The sequence below is a fragment of the Ursus americanus genome, chromosome 2 (genome assembly GCF_024610735.1).
Source record: "Ursus americanus isolate L20-20 chromosome 2, mUrsAme1.1.p, whole genome shotgun sequence".
In the NCBI taxonomy this organism is placed as follows: Eukaryota; Metazoa; Chordata; class Mammalia; order Carnivora; family Ursidae; genus Ursus; species Ursus americanus.
Window position 1 is genome coordinate 15,926,722 of NC_142128.1, and position 17,688 is coordinate 15,944,409.

At 46.8% G+C, this 17,688-nt stretch overlaps 1 protein-coding gene across 2 annotated transcripts in view; it reads right to left on the minus strand.

The window, feature by feature from the left end:
- Positions 1 to 17,688, minus strand: part of ITGAD (integrin subunit alpha D) — a 36,214-nt gene that overhangs the window by 9,475 nt on the left and 9,051 nt on the right. The window contains exons 6-22 of one of the 2 annotated variants that reach the window (XM_045786084.2): positions 14,280 to 14,410; positions 13,453 to 13,598; positions 10,899 to 11,052; positions 10,652 to 10,802; positions 10,380 to 10,453; positions 8,951 to 9,080; positions 8,700 to 8,842; positions 8,370 to 8,510; positions 8,067 to 8,276; positions 7,426 to 7,556; positions 7,151 to 7,308; positions 6,091 to 6,245; positions 5,700 to 5,831; positions 4,812 to 4,885; positions 4,443 to 4,584; positions 223 to 336; positions 30 to 109 (exon numbers count right to left, since the gene is read on the minus strand). In XM_045786084.2, the coding sequence (XP_045642040.2) occupies positions 30 to 109; positions 223 to 336; positions 4,443 to 4,584; positions 4,812 to 4,885; positions 5,700 to 5,831; positions 6,091 to 6,245; positions 7,151 to 7,308; positions 7,426 to 7,556; positions 8,067 to 8,276; positions 8,370 to 8,510; positions 8,700 to 8,842; positions 8,951 to 9,080; positions 10,380 to 10,453; positions 10,652 to 10,802; positions 10,899 to 11,052; positions 13,453 to 13,598; positions 14,280 to 14,410 (2,266 nt within the window). Of the gene's footprint in view, positions 1 to 29; positions 110 to 222; positions 337 to 4,442; positions 4,585 to 4,811; positions 4,886 to 5,699; positions 5,832 to 6,090; positions 6,246 to 7,150; positions 7,309 to 7,425; positions 7,557 to 8,066; positions 8,277 to 8,369; positions 8,511 to 8,699; positions 8,843 to 8,950; positions 9,081 to 10,379; positions 10,454 to 10,651; positions 11,053 to 13,452; positions 13,599 to 14,279; positions 14,411 to 17,688 lie in introns of both variants that reach the window. The other variant, XM_087868545.1, reaches the window with a different exon arrangement.

Consider the following 17,688-nt stretch of genomic DNA (forward strand, 5'->3'; position numbering starts at 1 on the left):
GAAAGAGTGAGGGATACACCTGGCCTCACCTGCTTGCATTGGCCCTCAGAAGCAACTTGTTGCCCAGGGTGGCCTTGTAGGAGACATCAAATGTGACTATGAAGGTGCCCTGAGAGAAGAAGAAAGAAGGAATGGGGATAAGGAAGGTCAGGGAGATGTGAGGGAAAGAAATGAGTCAGGACGAGGGAGGAGAGTGATGAGGATCTGGGGGGAGGCACTCACCTTAGTGCCCTCTTGGAAGATGGGATGGTTGATGCTACAGCTGCTGCTCTTCAGGTCCTCATTCCCAGTGAGCGCTCCCTCACATGCCAGGCGCAGCGGGCGCTGATGGGGTTGCTTCCAGGGGAGGAAATCGAATGCATAAACGTTACCACGTGCACTTGTGGGCTTGATATAGAACAGTGGTGGTATTGTGGAGCAGAGGGAGAAAGGACAGACTTTTCAGTAAATAATCCTAGGAAAATTGGCCCATGCAAGAAAACCCAAGAAAACAGAAAAAAAAATTGAATCCCTACCTGACTCTGTACATTACAATAAGTTCCAACTGGATTAAGGATTTCATGGGAAAAGCAAAATTATTAAGCTTTTAAAAGGTAATAAAGAAGAATAGCTTCATAACCTTGGAGTAGGGAAGTATTTCTTAAGATCAACATATAGAAACACAAAACATAAAGGAAAAGTTTTGGTAAAAATCAACCACCATCAAATTAACACATTTGGTTTATTAAAAGACACTCTAAAGAGACTGAAAAGACAAGCAATAGGACTGGAAAATATATCTGAACACATGTAACTGGAAAAGTACTGGTAACCAGAATATTAAAGAACTCTTACAATTAAGAGAAGAATGTGGGTGGGAGGATGGGGTAATTGGGTGATGGGCCTTAAGGAGGGCAGTTTATGTGATATAAGTGTTATATGCAACTGATGAATCTCTAAATTCTACCCCTGAAACTAATAATACAATATATGTTAACTACATTGAATTTAAATAAAAAATTCAAAGAAAATAAAAGTATGGACAACTCAATAAAAAATAAGAAAAAGTTTGCACAAGCACTTCCTGAAAGAAGAAATCAAAATGGCCAGGAAATAGATGAAAGGTTGCTCAACTTTATTAAAGAAATGCAAATTAAACTGTAGGGAAATAGGGGAGCTTGGGTGGCTCCGTCATTAAGTATCCGTCTTTAGCTCAGGTCATGATCCCAGGGTCCTGGGATCAAGTCTGGCATTAGGCTCCCTGCTCAGCAGGCAGCCTGTTTCTCCCTCTCCCACCGCCCCCTGCTTGTGTTCCCTCTCTCGCTGTCTCTCTCTCTGTGTCAAATAAATAAATAAAATCTTCAAAAAAAAAACTGTAAGGAAATATCACCAGTTGGACAAAAATTTAAAAGTCTGACAATGCCAAGTGTTGCAGTGGTTAGAAAGTCACAAGAACTCTAATAAAATCTGCTGACGGAAGTGCAAGTAGGAGCAAATGGTTTTTCTCTACTTATTATACTTGAAGATATGAAACCCAAGATCCAGCAATTCCATATGTGGCAAATACCTTCCAAATATTATGCATGGGTCACCAATATACATGCTCAAGAATAGTCATGGCCTAAATCAAGGAACAATTCAAATGATCACAAATTGTAGTAGGTACAAATGTCCAGTCACACCATTGTTGTTTAACATAGTACTGGAGTCCTAGCCTCAATAATCAAACAACAAAAAGAAATAAAAGGCATCAAAATCGTAAGAAAGAAGTCAAGCTTTCACTATTCACAGAGGACAAGATATGCTATGTAAAACCCCGAAAGACTCCACAAAAGTAATTGTTGGAACTGATACACGAACTCAGCAGAGTCACAGGGTATAAAATCAACGTACATAAATCTGTTACATTTCTTTTTTTATTGTTTTCTTGTTTTGTTTTTATTTATTAAAATTCAATTAGCCAAGGTATAGTACATCATTAGTTTTTCATATAATGTTCAATGATTCATTAGTTGAGTATATCACCAAGTGCTCATCATATCACATGCCCTCTTTAATGCCCATCACCCACTTACCCCATCCCCCGCCCCACCTCTGTTGCATTTCTATACACCAATAATGAAGCAGCAGAGTGAGAAATCAAGAAATTGATCCTATTTACAATTGCACCAAAAACCAAAAGATACCTACAAATAACCTAACCAAAGAGGCAAGAGATCTATATTCTGCAAAAATTGAACACTAATGGAAAAATAATTGAAGACGATGCAAAGAAATGGAAAAAATTTTCATTCTCATGGATTGGAATAAAAACATTCTTAGAATGTCCATACTACCCAAAGCAATCTGCACATTTAATGCAATCCCTACCAAAATACCACAAGCATTCTTCACAGAACTAGAACAAACCTAAAATTTGTATGGAACCAGGAAAGACCCCAAGTACCCAAAGCATTCTTGAAAAAGAAGAGCAAAGCTGGAGGCATCACAATCCAGACTTCAAGTTGTATTACAAAGCTGTAGTCATCAAGACGGTATGATATTGGCACAAAAAATAAACACATAGATCAATGAAACAGAATAGAAAGCCCAGAAACAGACCCACAACTATATGGTCAACTAATCTTTGACAAAACAGAAAGAAGACAGTCTCTTTGACAAATGGTGTTGGGAAAATTGGACAGCTACATGCAGAAGAATGAAACCACCACTTTCATACAACATACAAAAAAAAATAAATTCAAACAGGAAACCATCAAAATCCTAGAAAAGAACACAAACAGCAACCTATCTGACTTCAGCTTCTTACTAGATACATCTCTGGGGGCAAGGGAAACAAAACCAAAGTGAACTTCTGGGACTTAACCAAGATGAAAAGTTTCTGCACAATGAAGGAAACAATCGAAAAGACAAAAAGGCACCCAATAGAATGGGAGAGGATATTTGCAAATGACATATCTTATAAAGTGTTAGTAACCAAAATCTATAAAGAACTTACCAAACTCAAGGACCAAAAAATAAATAATCCCATTAAGAAATGGGCAGAAGACATGAACAGGCATTTTTCCAAAGAACACATAATGATGGCTACCAGACACATGAAAAGATCCTCAACATCACTCAACATCAGGGAAATACAAATCAAAACTACACTGAGATATCACCTCACACCTGTCAGAATGGCTAACATTAACAACACAAGAAACAACAGGTGTTGGCGATGATGCAGAGAAAGGTAAACCCTCTTACACTGTTGGTGGGAATGCAAACTGGTGCAGCCACTCTGGAGAACAGTATGGAGTTTCCTTGGAAAGTTAAAAATAGAACTACCCTATGACTCAGCAATTGCACTACTAGGTATTTACCCAAAGGACACAAAAAAGTGTTTAAAAGGGGCACATGCTACCCCAATGTTTATAGCAGCATTAAATATGAAAACCTGACTATGGAAAGAGCCCCAATGCCCACTGAGTAATGAATGGATAAAGAAGAGGTGGTATACATATACAAGGGAATATTACTCTGCCATCAAAAAGAATGAAATCTTGCCATTTGCAATGACATGGATGGAACTAGAGGGTATTATGCTAAGCGAAATAAGTCAGAGAAAGACAAATACCATATGATTTCACTCATACGTGGAATGAAGAAACAAAACAGACAAACATAGGGGAAGAGAAAAAAAGAGAGGGAGGCAAAACATAAGAGACTCAACTGTAGAGAACACACTGAGGGTTCCTGCAGGGGGTGGGCAGAGGATGGGCTAAATGGGTGATGGATATTAGGGAGGCACTTGTTGTGATGAACGCTGGGTGTTATATGTAAGGGATGAATCACTTCCTGAAACCAATATTACACTATATGTTAACTACCTAGAAATTAAATAAAACTTTTATTAAAAAACTTTAGAATGGGTAATTAAATTGTGGTATGATCATACAAAAGGATTCTATATACGATAAAAATGTTCTCCAGCCACAAGAAACAACATGGATGAATTTCACAAACATATGTTGAAGAAATGAATAAACATAATAAACATACAAAAGAATATATAACATGTTCCATAAATTTCAAATAGTGACAACACTCAACAATTTTTTCTAAGGGTGTGCTCATGGGTAGTAAAACCATAAAATACACAAGGAATTGATTATCACAAAGTCAGAATAGTGGTTACCTTGGGGAGAGAGTGACATTTTGATGAGGAAAGGAACATGGAGAGAGGACTTCTAGGGGTGCTAGCAGTGTATTAATCCTTGAGCTGGATGCTATTTGCTTAATATTATTCATTAAACTATACATCTGCTTTATGCACCTGTCTCTCTCTTGCTGTCTCTGTCTCTCTCTCTCTTCTTCAGAATTGTCTGTATCTATGTTTGTATTTCATCATAGAATAATTAAAAAGAACCTACTATAACCCAGGGCAGAGAAGAGACATTAGAGAACAAGGGAGCTGTTACCTGGGTTCCTAATGCTCGTCGATAAGACAGCCCTGCTGGGTAGTAGAAGTGGATCACAGTTCCATAGGAATCCTCACCCTCATTCCACAGAGTCACGGTCACATTAAGCTCCAGGGAGATCCCTACCACCAGGGTCTGCAGGCTGGAGGAGGAAGGACAAAACTGAAAAAGAGACTCCACTGGAAATAGGTTAGAATTCGATCAAGGGTGGGGGCAGGACTGAGGGAACTCATGAACTGATAGCATTCCAACCAAAATTGAATTTCTTTGTTAGAAGGAGAATCAAAGGGAAACATAAGCATTTCTCATCCCATGGGGAAGAGAGATCAAAAGCTTAAGTGTCTGGAAACGAAAAGAGATAGAGCTCACCCTGCGAAGCTGAGATGGACACTCAGGTCCCCTTCACAGAGGTGATCTTGTCCACAGTTCTTCTCAAAGGGGAGCTGCAGCAAAACAGTAGATCCTCTTCCCATCCATGTCGTAATCTTTCTCCATTCCCCTCACTAGGAGCACTCATCCTGAGTGTTCATTATTGAGTATTACGGAGCACCCACTGTGCCAGTCACTGACAAGAAGTGGGGCAGTAAGGGAGGGGCAGAGTGATAAGATCCTTGGCTTCAAGGGACATAAAGTTTAGTTGAGGAGTTAACGCCAACTCACACTGGAACAATTATTCAACGAACATTATTAAGTGCCAGTAGGGGATGGGTTCTGGGTTGGGTGGGGAGTTAGGAAAAGTGGAAACTACAGGTGAATGAGACATGGCTCTTGTACTCACAGAATCCACAATTCCCTGAGAGCCACAAAAGTAGATGCCAATTGCTATGATTCCAGTCATGTAATATTTGGTATCACCATGATGTAATAGGAAGCCAGAGAATACATGGCACATGCTGAATGTGATTGTTAGAAGGGGGGAAGGTAAGACTGGGGCTTAGAGAACTAGAAAGGATCTTTGAGGTGGAGAGAAGGAAATGTTTTCCAAGTAGGAACTATGACATGGACAAAGAAAGAGAGGAAGGAATGAGAAAAGTTGGGAAGGGTTTGGAGAATAAGAATCAGAGAGTTTATGTTGGGGTAAAGTGGTGATCAGCTGGGATGTGTGTAAGGGTCCAACCTAGGCAGGGTCTTGGTAACTGGGTGGAGGCATTATGGACTGGATGTGGTTGATGGAAAGTTGAGAACCACAATAGGTTCTTAAGTCACAGAGACACAGTGCAAGTCAGGACATCCCTGGGACTTCATTGGAAGACTCACAGAAGCAGTGAAGAGGTCCTGTGAGCCCACAGCCAGAACAGGGCGAAGGTTCTGAGATGAGGGGATGGGCTCCCCAACCAAGGAGAAGTTGAGGCGCAGGATGATGGGATTCACCACGTCCTCCACACAGTCCTGAGGGAGAATGGGCTTTCAAGGACCCACTATCCTTCTCGTTACTTTCCACCACTGGCCCTTCTCCCCAACTGCATCCATTTCCTGCTGTTGGGACAGCATTCTGTCCCAGTGTGGAGTCAGGTTCTCTGGCCTCAACATTCCTCTCTCTGGCCCCAATATCCCAACCCTTTTCACTCACTCAACAAGGAGCAGAGGTGCCAGAGGCTCACCTTGGACTCCTTCTCCCCCTCCCTCTCCCAGAACCCCAAGTCCTTACTGGCAAAAGCAGTTTAAAGGTTTCACAGTAATCGCCCATTCCCAGGGTTCTTCTTTGAGTCAAAGTACAGTTCTTGGTCTCATCAAAAATGGCACGAGAAATCAGACGGCCTGGGTCTAATGCCAGATCATACCTGACAGAGCTTTGGACATCACCTGAAGCAGAAGGGAGGAACAGAAGATGAAAAGTCCAAGAGAACCTCAAATGATCTGTTTTTGTTTATTCACACAAGTATGTGCCGAGCACTTCCTATGGGCCACGAGCTGTATCAGCTGCTAGGATACACGTGGAGAAGAAGAGAGAGAAATATGGTCCCTGCCCTCATGAAGCTCTCAGTCTAGGAAAAGAGAGGAGCATGCAGGACACAATCCCCCAGCATGATCGACCCAATGGGGGATCCTCAGGAGTACTGAGGAGGGCTTGCTAATTCAGACCTGGGATCAGAAATGCCTTCCTGGGTGGAACGTTTCTGAGCCCCAACCTGGAGGATGAGCAAGGGTTGGTGGAGAATGGGGAGGAGAAAGTCCCAGACCATGAGAACAATGGCTAAGACCAGAAAGGACAGGGAGGATGGCACATTTACAGAAAGGGAGACTGCGATGAAGGGAGATTAAAAGGGCAGGGAGGAGCAAAGTCATCAAGGGCATTGTAGGGAAGGGTTCTGGTCTTTATAAATGGAAGAAAGGAGAGGCTGAAGGGTGTTAAGCAGGCAAATGAGGAGACCAGATTTGTGTTTTAGGACCAATCCCTCTACTTTCCCTATGGATAAAGGGTGGGAGGCTTTAAGAACAGACATGGAAACAGCTCAAAGTATAGGGAGGAGAGAGAAGTGGTGGCTTCAAGGTAGGCAGTGGCTGAAGCGGGTGGAGAGAAGTGGGCAGACCCAGATTGTATCCTGGACTTAGGGTGTGGGGAGAGGGGGAGAGAAAGGACCCAGGGTTTCCAACACTGGCAGGTGGGTGGATGTGGAGGTGGTATCTGGATTCCTGGGCCCATTTTCTCTTGAGATTAGGTTTAGAGGCCTCAAGGGGGGTAAGGGGCTGGGTCCACTGAAACTCACCTAGCTTGTCCAGTGAGCTTTTGTGGATAGTGATACAGACTGTGGCACTCCCAGCTTCCTGGGTGGATGGCACGTCTTCCCAGCACTGGTACACAGCCTTTGCCACCTCCGAGGGCATGAATCTCATGGCCACCCCCACATTCAGCACTGGTCGAGTCCTGACGGTGCGCACAGGGACTGAGGACCTGACTCTGGCCTCAGGGAAGAGGACAAGGAGGGGGCAGCTTGTGGAACGGACACACGGTGGGCAAGGGTGCGATGTGGGGAGTTGTCACCTGAGCAGTAGCACCTGTCCCCGGGCGCCCACAGCCAGATCCACCAGTCCATCCTGGGTAAGGTCCTGACCCCCACTCAGCGACTGCCCAAAATACTGGAGTGTGGGAGAGAGCTGGGAGGCTGCAATCCGCTGGCCAGAGAGGAAAAGGAAAAGTGGAAGTCAAGGGGAGGGCATCTGAAGGGATTGAGAAGAAAGATTTGGAAAGGAAACTGCAGTGAAAGCAGATCTGAATAGAAAAACTGAAAAGGAGAGATGAGAGGGTAGGAATGGACAGCAAGCATAGTGAGACCCCAGGGACCCCAGACATAGAGCTCCTTCATTTAATGTTTCATAGAAGGAAACTAAGGCTCCCAGAGGCCAAATCAGTCACTTGCCTAAGGCCACACAGCTAACATGGCTGACCAGGCATTGGACCAAGGCCCTGCAATCTCTTACCCACTAAGCTGCCCACAGAACAACATCTGTTTGGAGCCAAAGGAGAGATACTTTGTACTTAGCTGGGCCTGGTGACATTCAGGGCCCTAAACCCCTAGAAGGAGCATGGCCAATGTTAAGGTCAGTGACATGACAGGGCATCAGGCAAATCTGAGACGTAGAAAAGGAGGTAGAACTGGGAGAGACTGCAGACAGAGGCCTCACCTGTCTGTAGGAGGGGTTGATGCCCAGTCCTGAGGTTCCATGAAAGAGGTAGACAGCACCCCGGCTCTCCTGCTCTCCTGGGGCCCCGATGGCCACGTCTGTCAGCTTGTCCCCATTCACATCCCCCAGCACTGTCAGGGCTGCCCCAAAGCGGCCCCAGGGGTGGCCCTGCTCCCCACAGAGAATAACCTCACACTGCCACTTAGCCCTCTGCAGAACAAAAGCAGTGTCAGGTCCCAACCCAGGCAACCCCTCCATCCCATACCCAGGCCCCACCCAGCCCAGCTCTCATCAGACACTCACCCCCTGGGGGAAGGGACACACAGACACCTGACCCCCCTGGGTCGGCTTGTAGTAATGGGGAGCCCCGATGAGGACAAGGTCAGAGCTGCCATCTCCATCCACGTCCACAGTGAGGAGGGAGGCCCCAAAGTAGGAGCCAATCTGCAGAGCAGAGCCTGAAGTCGTCCTGCCCTACTCTGACAGTGGCACCCCGTTCTGGGACAGGTCCCACTTCTCCCCAGCCACAAGGACCTTCCCCCCACAGGCTCCCAAACCCCTTCATCTCCTCCCTCTCTGCCCATGGAGACCCTGCCACCCTCATGTTCCACTCTGGCTTCCTCAACACCCAACCTGGGTCCCTGCGACTTCAGCCTTCGGCCTCCATTGCTCGGACGTCTGGGTGAAGATGACAGCCTTCCCAGTATGCTGATGGCGGGGAGCCCCCAGGATCAGGCTCTGGACCCCCTTCCAAAAGGCCAGCTCAGCGGAGTAACCTGAGGGGGGCAGGCCTCAGCACAAAGTCTTCCTCCCCAGCCCCTGAGCTCCTGTCCTTCCCAGGCAGCTCATCTCCCACCTGTGCCCCATCCACAGGCTTTTCTCACCCAGGTAAGAGTCCCTCATGTCCACATTCTCTTGAGACATGTTGATGAAAGTGGGGCTCTTGTCCGGGGGGTACAGGAAGGCACCTCCGGACCAGCCGAAGCTCCCCACAGCCCCCAGAACTGGTCCATCCTGGGAGGAAAGGATTCCAGGACTGAGCAGGTCCAAGCCAAACGAAGACAGCCTATTCCAAGCAGTGCCTGCCATCAACTCTGCTCATTATTTGGAAATAATCTGTCTCCCTCCCCAGTCCTTTTCCAGCAGCTTCAGTGTCCCTCCTTCTTAATGTCTCTCAGCCATCCCCAGTGCCACTGTTCCAGTAAGTCCCAGCTCTTCTCACCCACTACTCTTTCTGCCTCCTAGCTGGCTCCTCTCTGCTCCATCCTCTAGTACCCCAGAGTTAGGTTTCTTCAGAACCAACAAACGTATAGCCACCATCCTGCCAGCAATCCAAGAAGGCTCCCTGTCACCAAGCCCCTGAGGATGGAATCTAGGGTCCTCCCCAGTTAAACCTGTGGAGTTACCCTGTGCTTAAACACATGAATCATTTGATCCGGACACCCCTCTCTCCTCTCTTTCTAGGACTCAACTCCTCTCTCAGGAAGAGTCAACCTCAAACTCACCTCCTCTGTGAGGTCTTCTTTGGCTCCCTCAGGGAGTGATAGGCATTTCGTACTCTGCATACTTTGCTTATTGCCTTTTTAAACTTTTGATTATGGATAATTTAGAACATATACAACAGTAGAAAGAAATGCATAATGGACTCCTAAGTACCCATGACCCAGCTTCAATGATCAATTCATGACCAACCTTGTCTCATTTCTATGTCCCCTCACCTCAGCCCCAAAATTGCTTTGAAGCAAATCCCTCTGGATATTTTGAACACACATCTACTTGCACATAAGTCATGCTATATTGTCATTTCTTTCATCTGCATGATCTGGCCTTTCCCTCTTTCCACCCCCGTCTCTCACTCTGCTCCAGCCCCGCTGGCCCTTCTAGCTCTCTAGTGCGGTAACCACGTTCATGCCTCAAGACCTTTGCATTTGCTTTTTCCTCTACCTGGAGCCATCTCTCCCAGGTTTTTCCAGGGCTGGCCCTTTCTCATCATTCGGCCTCAGTCGTCACTCTTCAGACCTCCTCTGATCACCTCTCTTGCTCTATCCTAATGCCTAGCATGATCTGAAGATATTTTTTGTTGTTTCTTGTCTCCTCCCACTGAACATGTGCCCTGTGAGAGCAGGAACCTTGGCTACCCTGTTCTCTGCTGTGCTCCTGGCACCTACCTACACTGCCTACATGTCTCTCTCCAAACAGCGACCTTGAAGACAGAATCTGCTTTCTTATTTACTTCTGGGTCCCAAATCCCAGCACAGGGCTGTCCCACGATTGGTGCCTGAGACCTGTTTACCAAGTATGTGTTCCACCCACCATTCTGAGTACTGAACTGAAGCCTTCTTGTGACATCTCATGTTGGAAGGAGCTACTTGTCCTCGACTGGGTTCCTGTGGAGAAACAGGTCACTCAGGCTCTGGGGGCTGTGAGACCACAAGGACTCAGAGCAGGAGAAGAATGAATCGGAAGCTCAAGTTGTGGGACACACTTTTGGGCAAGCTGTGAAGAGGGATGACCCCTCTGTGCTTCAGGGGACAACTGGGTCCAGAACCTTTCAATTCCAAGACCCAAGTTCGCCCTGCATTTACCCTCGACTGCAAAGATCTTCTCCTGCAGCTGCTTCTGGATGTTGCTGAGTGCTGCAAAGTTGTCCACCCTGAACACGTGGTCCTGAGAGGGCGCCGAGCCAATGGTGTTCAGCTCCTGCCTGGCAGTGGGATCCTGGAAAGCATCTCCCACCTGTGGCAGAGAGAGAGCTGAGGAGGAGCCCGCCAGCCTTTCTGCCTGGGTGAGGTACAGCCTGCGTTGGAGGGAGACATGAGGAAGAGGACATACCCCAATGGCATAGCGAACGATGCCAGCTCTCTCTGCCTGGGGGATGACGTCACTGTACTCCAGAGGGTCTTTGTATTTCTGCCCATCTGTGATGACAATGAGGATCTTCCTGGCAGTTTTACGGGCCCCATTCTTACTATGAAATAGTTCTTGCCTATCAGGGAAGAAAGGGAGCTGACTCTCTGTAGATGAAATTGATTCTGGAAAGAAATAATCTGTAGCACTAGACGCTCATCTGGAGAGACTGCGGAGTCCTGGTGCCGTCAGACTCTGTCAAGCATATTAAAATAAATCACCTCAGCATTTTTGAAAGTCATACAATGATTAGTAAGACCAATCATAAAGGTACTCATTTTCCTTTTTCTATAATTCCATCTACCATGGAACCTCATTTCCAGGGGGCGGTATGGGTCAGAGTAGGAACTTTAGATCTGACAGACTGGGGCAGTTCCTTTACCTCTTTGAGCCTCTGCTTCTCTCTGTGAAGGTGAGAATAATAATTGTGCCATAGGTGTTCTTCAAAGATGACCCCCAGTGTGACATACCTGGTTCCCTTCCCATATTAGGTCTGACCTGTGACCAGTTTTCAGCGTGAAATGGAAGCGACACCATACCAGTTATGGGCCTAAGAAGCCTTGGTAACCAGCTCTTGCACTTTGGGAAGCCCTGAGCCACCATGAGGGACATCTATAGCTCAAGACTTCTACAGCTTCCATAGCTGTGGAGAGAAAGGCTCCACCATCCCAGCTGAGCCCAGCCTTCCGGCCAGTCCTGCCCAGGCAGGACAATGTGAATGCATCTCTCATGTTCCAGCTTCTGAAAACGGAGCAGCCCTGAATCATAAAAATATTAATAAAAGAGTTGTTGCTTAAGCCACTAAATTCAGGAGTGGTTTGTGAGGCAACAATAGATAAATGAGACAAATCATGAAGTTATCCTGAGGATAGAATGAGGTAAAGCTTTTAAACCAGTGAATGGCCTATAGGAAAGCATTAATTCTATGGTAGCAATTACAAATGATTAAAAATGTCACCCTATGCTTGTATAGTTCTACAAAGGCAGAACACACACACACACACACACACACACACACACACTCAACGTATGATACTGGAAACAACCTAAATGTTCAAGATCAGGGAAGGGGTTTAGCAAATCATGATCCAGCTGCGTGGTGAGAAAGTACAGAGCCAGTTCAAAGGAAAACAGTAAAAGCTATTGCGAAACATGGCACAGGTTCATGTAACAGATGAAAAAGAAAAAAAAAAAGGCAGGATGAAACTAGTTTCTGTCCACATTGTGACTATATGAAATACGTCTGAAGAAAGACCAGGATGGAAATGGCCCTGGGCTTTGTGGGTGGGATTTATTTATGCATTTGTTTTTATCCTTTCTTTTTGCTAGAATCCTGTGAGGTGATTGGTAGAGGGACTGTAATACTTCATCCAAAACTTTCCTTAATGTTATTGCAATTGTATCTTTTTTGTAATGAAACTTCTAAAAAGAGAAAGAAAAAAAAGACAGTCAGTGGCAGAGAGACCCTGAGATGGCTTTAGCACTGGGGATTGGGGAGCTGCGGTTCTGGGTGAGGGGAGCCAGGTCCGTGTTGAGGAGAGGCACACCATCACCCACCCTGGGAGGAGCTCCAAGGGCTAGGAAGGGATGCCACTCCTGTGTGATTTTTAATTCAAGGGACAGAAGCATTCCTCCTGGTTGTCCAGTCCCATGGGGCCAGTGTTCAAGGCAGAAAAGCCACCCAGCAGTAAAGAGGGTACATTTGGTGGGAGCATCGTTTGTTCAGCCTTTCTCCAGCACCACCCCCAGAGTGGCCCCCAGGGGTGCACAGGAAGTTGAAGATCCCAGACATTCAGCCCACTTCCTTCCCATAAGAACCACATCTTCTGTTCTGGCCCCACCACCTAAGTCATTTCTTTATGGTTGCCCTAGCTGGACAGGCACATGGTAAACACCCAGTTAATGCAAAGAGCTCACATGAGTGAGGAATGTGGAAAGAGAGGGAAATAAGGAGAGAGACACAAAGAAAACACTTGGCAACAATTCCCAAGTCTCTGCCAGGGAGTAAAACGGGCTGCACCAATCTCTGGATAAACCACCAACCACTTATCTACCACTTCTGGCACAGAATCATTGCATGCGAGTTATCTCCATTAATCCTTACACCAAGTTGTAAGTTTATCCTCACTTGACAGTTTGCTGAGACTTAGCAAGAGTCAGTAACTCCCAGGGTAGACCAGGTCACCATCAGGGAGCAAGAATGAGAACTCGGGTGTGTCTGAACCAAAGCCCATGTCTCTGGCTGCCCCAGTTGGAATCAGGGTCCAGCCAATCCAAGGCCAGGCAAGGAGGGAATACTGCAGAGGAGTGCTCTCCTATATTGGGGGAATAAATCAGGGAAATCTCCACCTACAGCCCCATCACTTCCCTTTTGAGCCCTTTTCCCCAGAGTTCCCATAGCCCTGCAGAAGGGTTGTGCAGACCAGCATGAGGAAGTGGTGTGGCAGCTTATCCCCATGAGGCAGAAGGGGGAACTTACACCACTCTCCGGATGCCCGTGGCTGTAAACGTCAGGCCATTCAGTTGGACGATGGGATCCACCAGGCTCTGAGGGCTCGAGCTGCTCTTGAATTGGGTGAAGGTGAAGTGAATCTTTAAGTAATTGGAGTACTGTATCAGGGAGAACTGCAAAGGAGAAGAGGAAGGCCCTGGGGCTCAGGAGTTATTCTTTAAGAAACTTTTTATTCTGGAATAACTTTGGATTTACAAACTACTTTCCATGTGTTTCTGAGGCTAAAACCAAAGAGGAAACATAGCCCCCCCCAAAAAAAAACTAGAAAATCAAAACCAAATGATGGCTTTTTTTTCCAGAGATTACAAGGGATAACATTTCCTACCTCCATAGTTCTTAAACTTGGAGTTTTTAAAAATTTCATAACATGTGAAATCGACTTGTAGACTATATTTCCTCACTGCTCAAGAATTTCTACAGACAAATACACTAATTACTGGAAAATAAATTAATAAGAGGAATCAGAGTTACATGGAAATCATAATAAAGAAATCATTTATTATTTGGCCAAGTTACCTTTGGTTTACGTTCATAGCAAAACTATTTTTGCAATCCTTTCAATGCCTCTAAACAGTCAAACTGTATTTCCTAGGCCATGTGGGGACATACTAAATGCTACGGGGGAGTTTCCTCAGGTCGGGGCTCAATCAGCCCTGAACTAGGACACTAGTCTCATCAGGCACAGGTGCACTGAGCCAACTCCCAGCAATACCAGGCTTCCTCCTAGGTTGGTGCTCCCCAAGGCAGCTGCCACCCCCACCCCACTCCCCAGGCCTCGGGGACCCAGTCTTCACCAGGGTGTTGGTGCCTCCAAACAGTCCCATCACAGCTCTGACAAAGTCCTTCATCCGCTTAAAGTCATGTTGGGCAATACTGCCAGAACCATCAATCAGGAAGACAATGTCCATCTCTTGACTTGGACACTCTGTAGAGAAGGAGGAAGGAATCAGAGACGCCTGTGTGAGTCCCAGCTGTCTCCCAGGGCCCAGAAACCCTTCCTACTCCACAGACGTAAGGGGCCATTTTTGGGCCTAGGAATCAATTTCCACCAGGTTCCCACATCTTCCACAGAAGAGACCCAAATTTGTTCCCCATACTTTAAGAAACAAAACAAACAAGCAAAAAGAAGAAGAAGAAGAAGAAGAAAAAGAAGAAGAAAGAAAGAAAAAGAAAAAAGAAAGAGAGAAAGAAAAAAAGAGAAAAGAAAAGAGAGAGAGAGACAGAGAGAGAGAAAGAAGAGAGCAGACTCTTCACCAAAGAGAACAAACTGATGGTTACCAGAGGGGTGGTGGTTGGGGGTTAAATAGGTGATGGGGATTAAGGAGGGCACTTGTTGTGATGAACACCAGGTGGTGTATGGAATTGTTGAATCACTATGTTGTACACCTGAAACTAATATAACACTGTTTGGTAAATATTCTGGAATTAAAATTAAAACTTAATTTTAAAGAAGAGTTCTAAACTCAAAAAAGAATCTATTGTCCCAGCACCCCCACTCCCACCCTGCAGAGTCCCTTGCTTCCCTCCTTCCGCAAGGCCTAGAAAGGGGAGAAAGAAGAAAAGGACAGAGGCCAGATGGGTTCCTCATTCAATTACTCAACAAGTATTTATTCAATACACACTAGGAATGTCCTAGAGCGCAAGGGGAAGGCAATATAGCAAAGTGGTTCAAGTGTGCATTCTGAGCATGCTGGACTCCAATCCCAGCTCCGCCACCTACTAGTGGTAAATTCAGGCAAGTTATGTAGCTCCCCTGGGCTTCAGTTTTCCCATCTGTAAAATGGGGATAATAGTGCCTAACACATGGGGTAGGATAACAAGTATTGGTATGTACATAAAATGCTTAAGACAGGGCCTGGCCCCCATAGCTGTTATGGGGGTTAGGTGTTACGACCATCATCACCACGTGCCAGGCATTTTTCCAGGCACAAGAACAACAGCAGATGCTGAGGTCTGCCACCGAGAAGACCCAATCCCTCTCAGGACAGAAGTCCTTATTATCAGCCACAGGGAGTAGCTGTCGATGACTCCTAGTTGATAACACAGGAGATGCATTGCCCAAGATTACAACTCCTGCTCCTGGGGGTGACCTACATCCAGCCATGTTCCAAGCTCCTCTGGGTTGGCTGAGTCTCTGTTCTGATCAATCACAGTCCACCTCCTTTCACTTCCCAGTCCTGCTTCCTTCACGCTCTCCGAACTATGGATCCCAAATGAGGTTCAGAGTCTATTTCTCAGGAAATCTGGTCTAAGACCATAGCTTGAAAAAAAGATACCCCCGTCCCCTCGTGAAGTCCGCCATAATGGAAAATCACACCTTACACCCATAAGCAAATAAAACACTTCACATTGACCCCAAACTCACATAAGCGCTTGTGGTCCGTGTGAAGGACACAGCTGGTACCTCCACCAGTGTCCCACATCCTGTGTTGCTCCCAGGGTGGTGGGAGATCAGCCACCACAGACATTCATGAGGCATGAGGCTGAACTGTGGCAGCTGGCCTCCTGCCACCGAACAAAAATACTTTCTCCTCACTCCCCACACCGCCCCCATCCCACCTATGCAACCAGCTGGTGCTTCACCCCTGCTGAGAAGGGGGAAGGCCACTTCCCTGCCTGCTTTCTTGACCAGGAAATTCAGCCCCCCACGTGGCAGGCCAAGAAGCCTGCACTGCTCCCCTCCTCCCCCCATGTCCCCCCAGCTGGGTAGCTGAAGGTCCCCATCCCTGCATCTTGCCCTTGTGCTCACTTGGTTCGTTGAGCCACAAAACCACCCCTCATATCCTCTCTCAGGCCACGACAGTGGCAAGTTCCCTCACAATATCTCTTCTGTTTCTCGGTCCTTTTACTAAAGTCTCCACGGGGCTTCCAAGAGCAGGCACCAGGCTATAGCTGAGCGCCTTCTGGAAAGAAGACCAAGTCAATCAGGCAAGGTTGGCTCCAGGTCTCTGCTCTCTCACTTCTGAACAGCAGGAACTCAGCGCTCTGAGCCTCAGTTTTCTTGCTTGTAAGACGGGATCAATCCGCCCACCACCCCGGATCTTGTGAGTGTGCAGTAAGATGCACACCAGGCACACGCATTGTCTGGCACCCAGTCGCTTCTACCTCTACTCACACTTGCTTTGCCTACACCAGGCTTACATGCCTGCGTTCCATTCTCATCAGGCATCCCACCTCATGAGTCATGGAGACATCTAGAAGAGTCTTCCCTCCTAGTGCTTAAATGACACTTCCCTACCCTGATTGCACAGACATCCCAGGCAGGTCATGGTACCCCCAAGACTCCTGGGCTCCCACCTTCCACTCTCTCCATCCCCTCCGTAGACTCTGCTCTCACAATTTGGGTGGGAGGTGTTTCTGCTGCAACTTCACCTTTGCCTAAAAGCCCACCATGCCTGGTATCGTGACTTCTGTAGTTCAAAGCATTGCTCTGCACCTTGAGTGGCCCCCTGACTTGGAGCCCATTATCTCCTCCTCCTAGTCCAAACACATGATCCCTGCTAGAAGATCAGTCTTTTTTTTTTTTTAAGATTTTATTTATTTATTTGACAGAGAGAGAGACAGCCAGCGAGAGAGGGAACACGAGCAGGGGGAGTGGGAGAGGAAGAAGCAGACTCCCAGCAGAGCGAGAGCCCAATGCGGGGCTCGATCCCAGGACCCTGGGACCGCGCCCTGAGCCAAAGGCAGACACCCAATGACTGAGCCACCCAGGTGCCCCTAGAAGATCAGTCTTAACGGTAGTCACAGATTATGTGTCAGGCAGAGGTCTAAACACTGTATATATATTAAATCTTCTAATCCTCGTAACCACCCCTATTATTAAGACCCAGTTTACCAATGAGGAAATTAAAGCCCAGGGAATGAAGCCACTTGCCCCAGGGACACAGAAGACAAACTTAATCAGACTGACTCTCAGAGAGACGCTGCTCAGTGACTCTGGAAACTTTCTCTGCAGAAGGTTTGCTCCCCTTAGAAGCTCAGCACTGAATGATCCAGAACAGCCTCCCTCTGGGCTCCTTGGAACTATCACCCTCACCACATTTTCACCATCCAAGGCCTTTCCTCTGAAAGCCCCAAAAGCATCCCTGCCCCTGTGGACAACCGTGAGACCCTCATGCCTCCTACAGCCAGCACTCTGAGGCTCCCTTCCGCCCCATCAGAACTTTCTCCCCTCGAGCTTAGAGTTCCTGCTGTGAGCTGCCC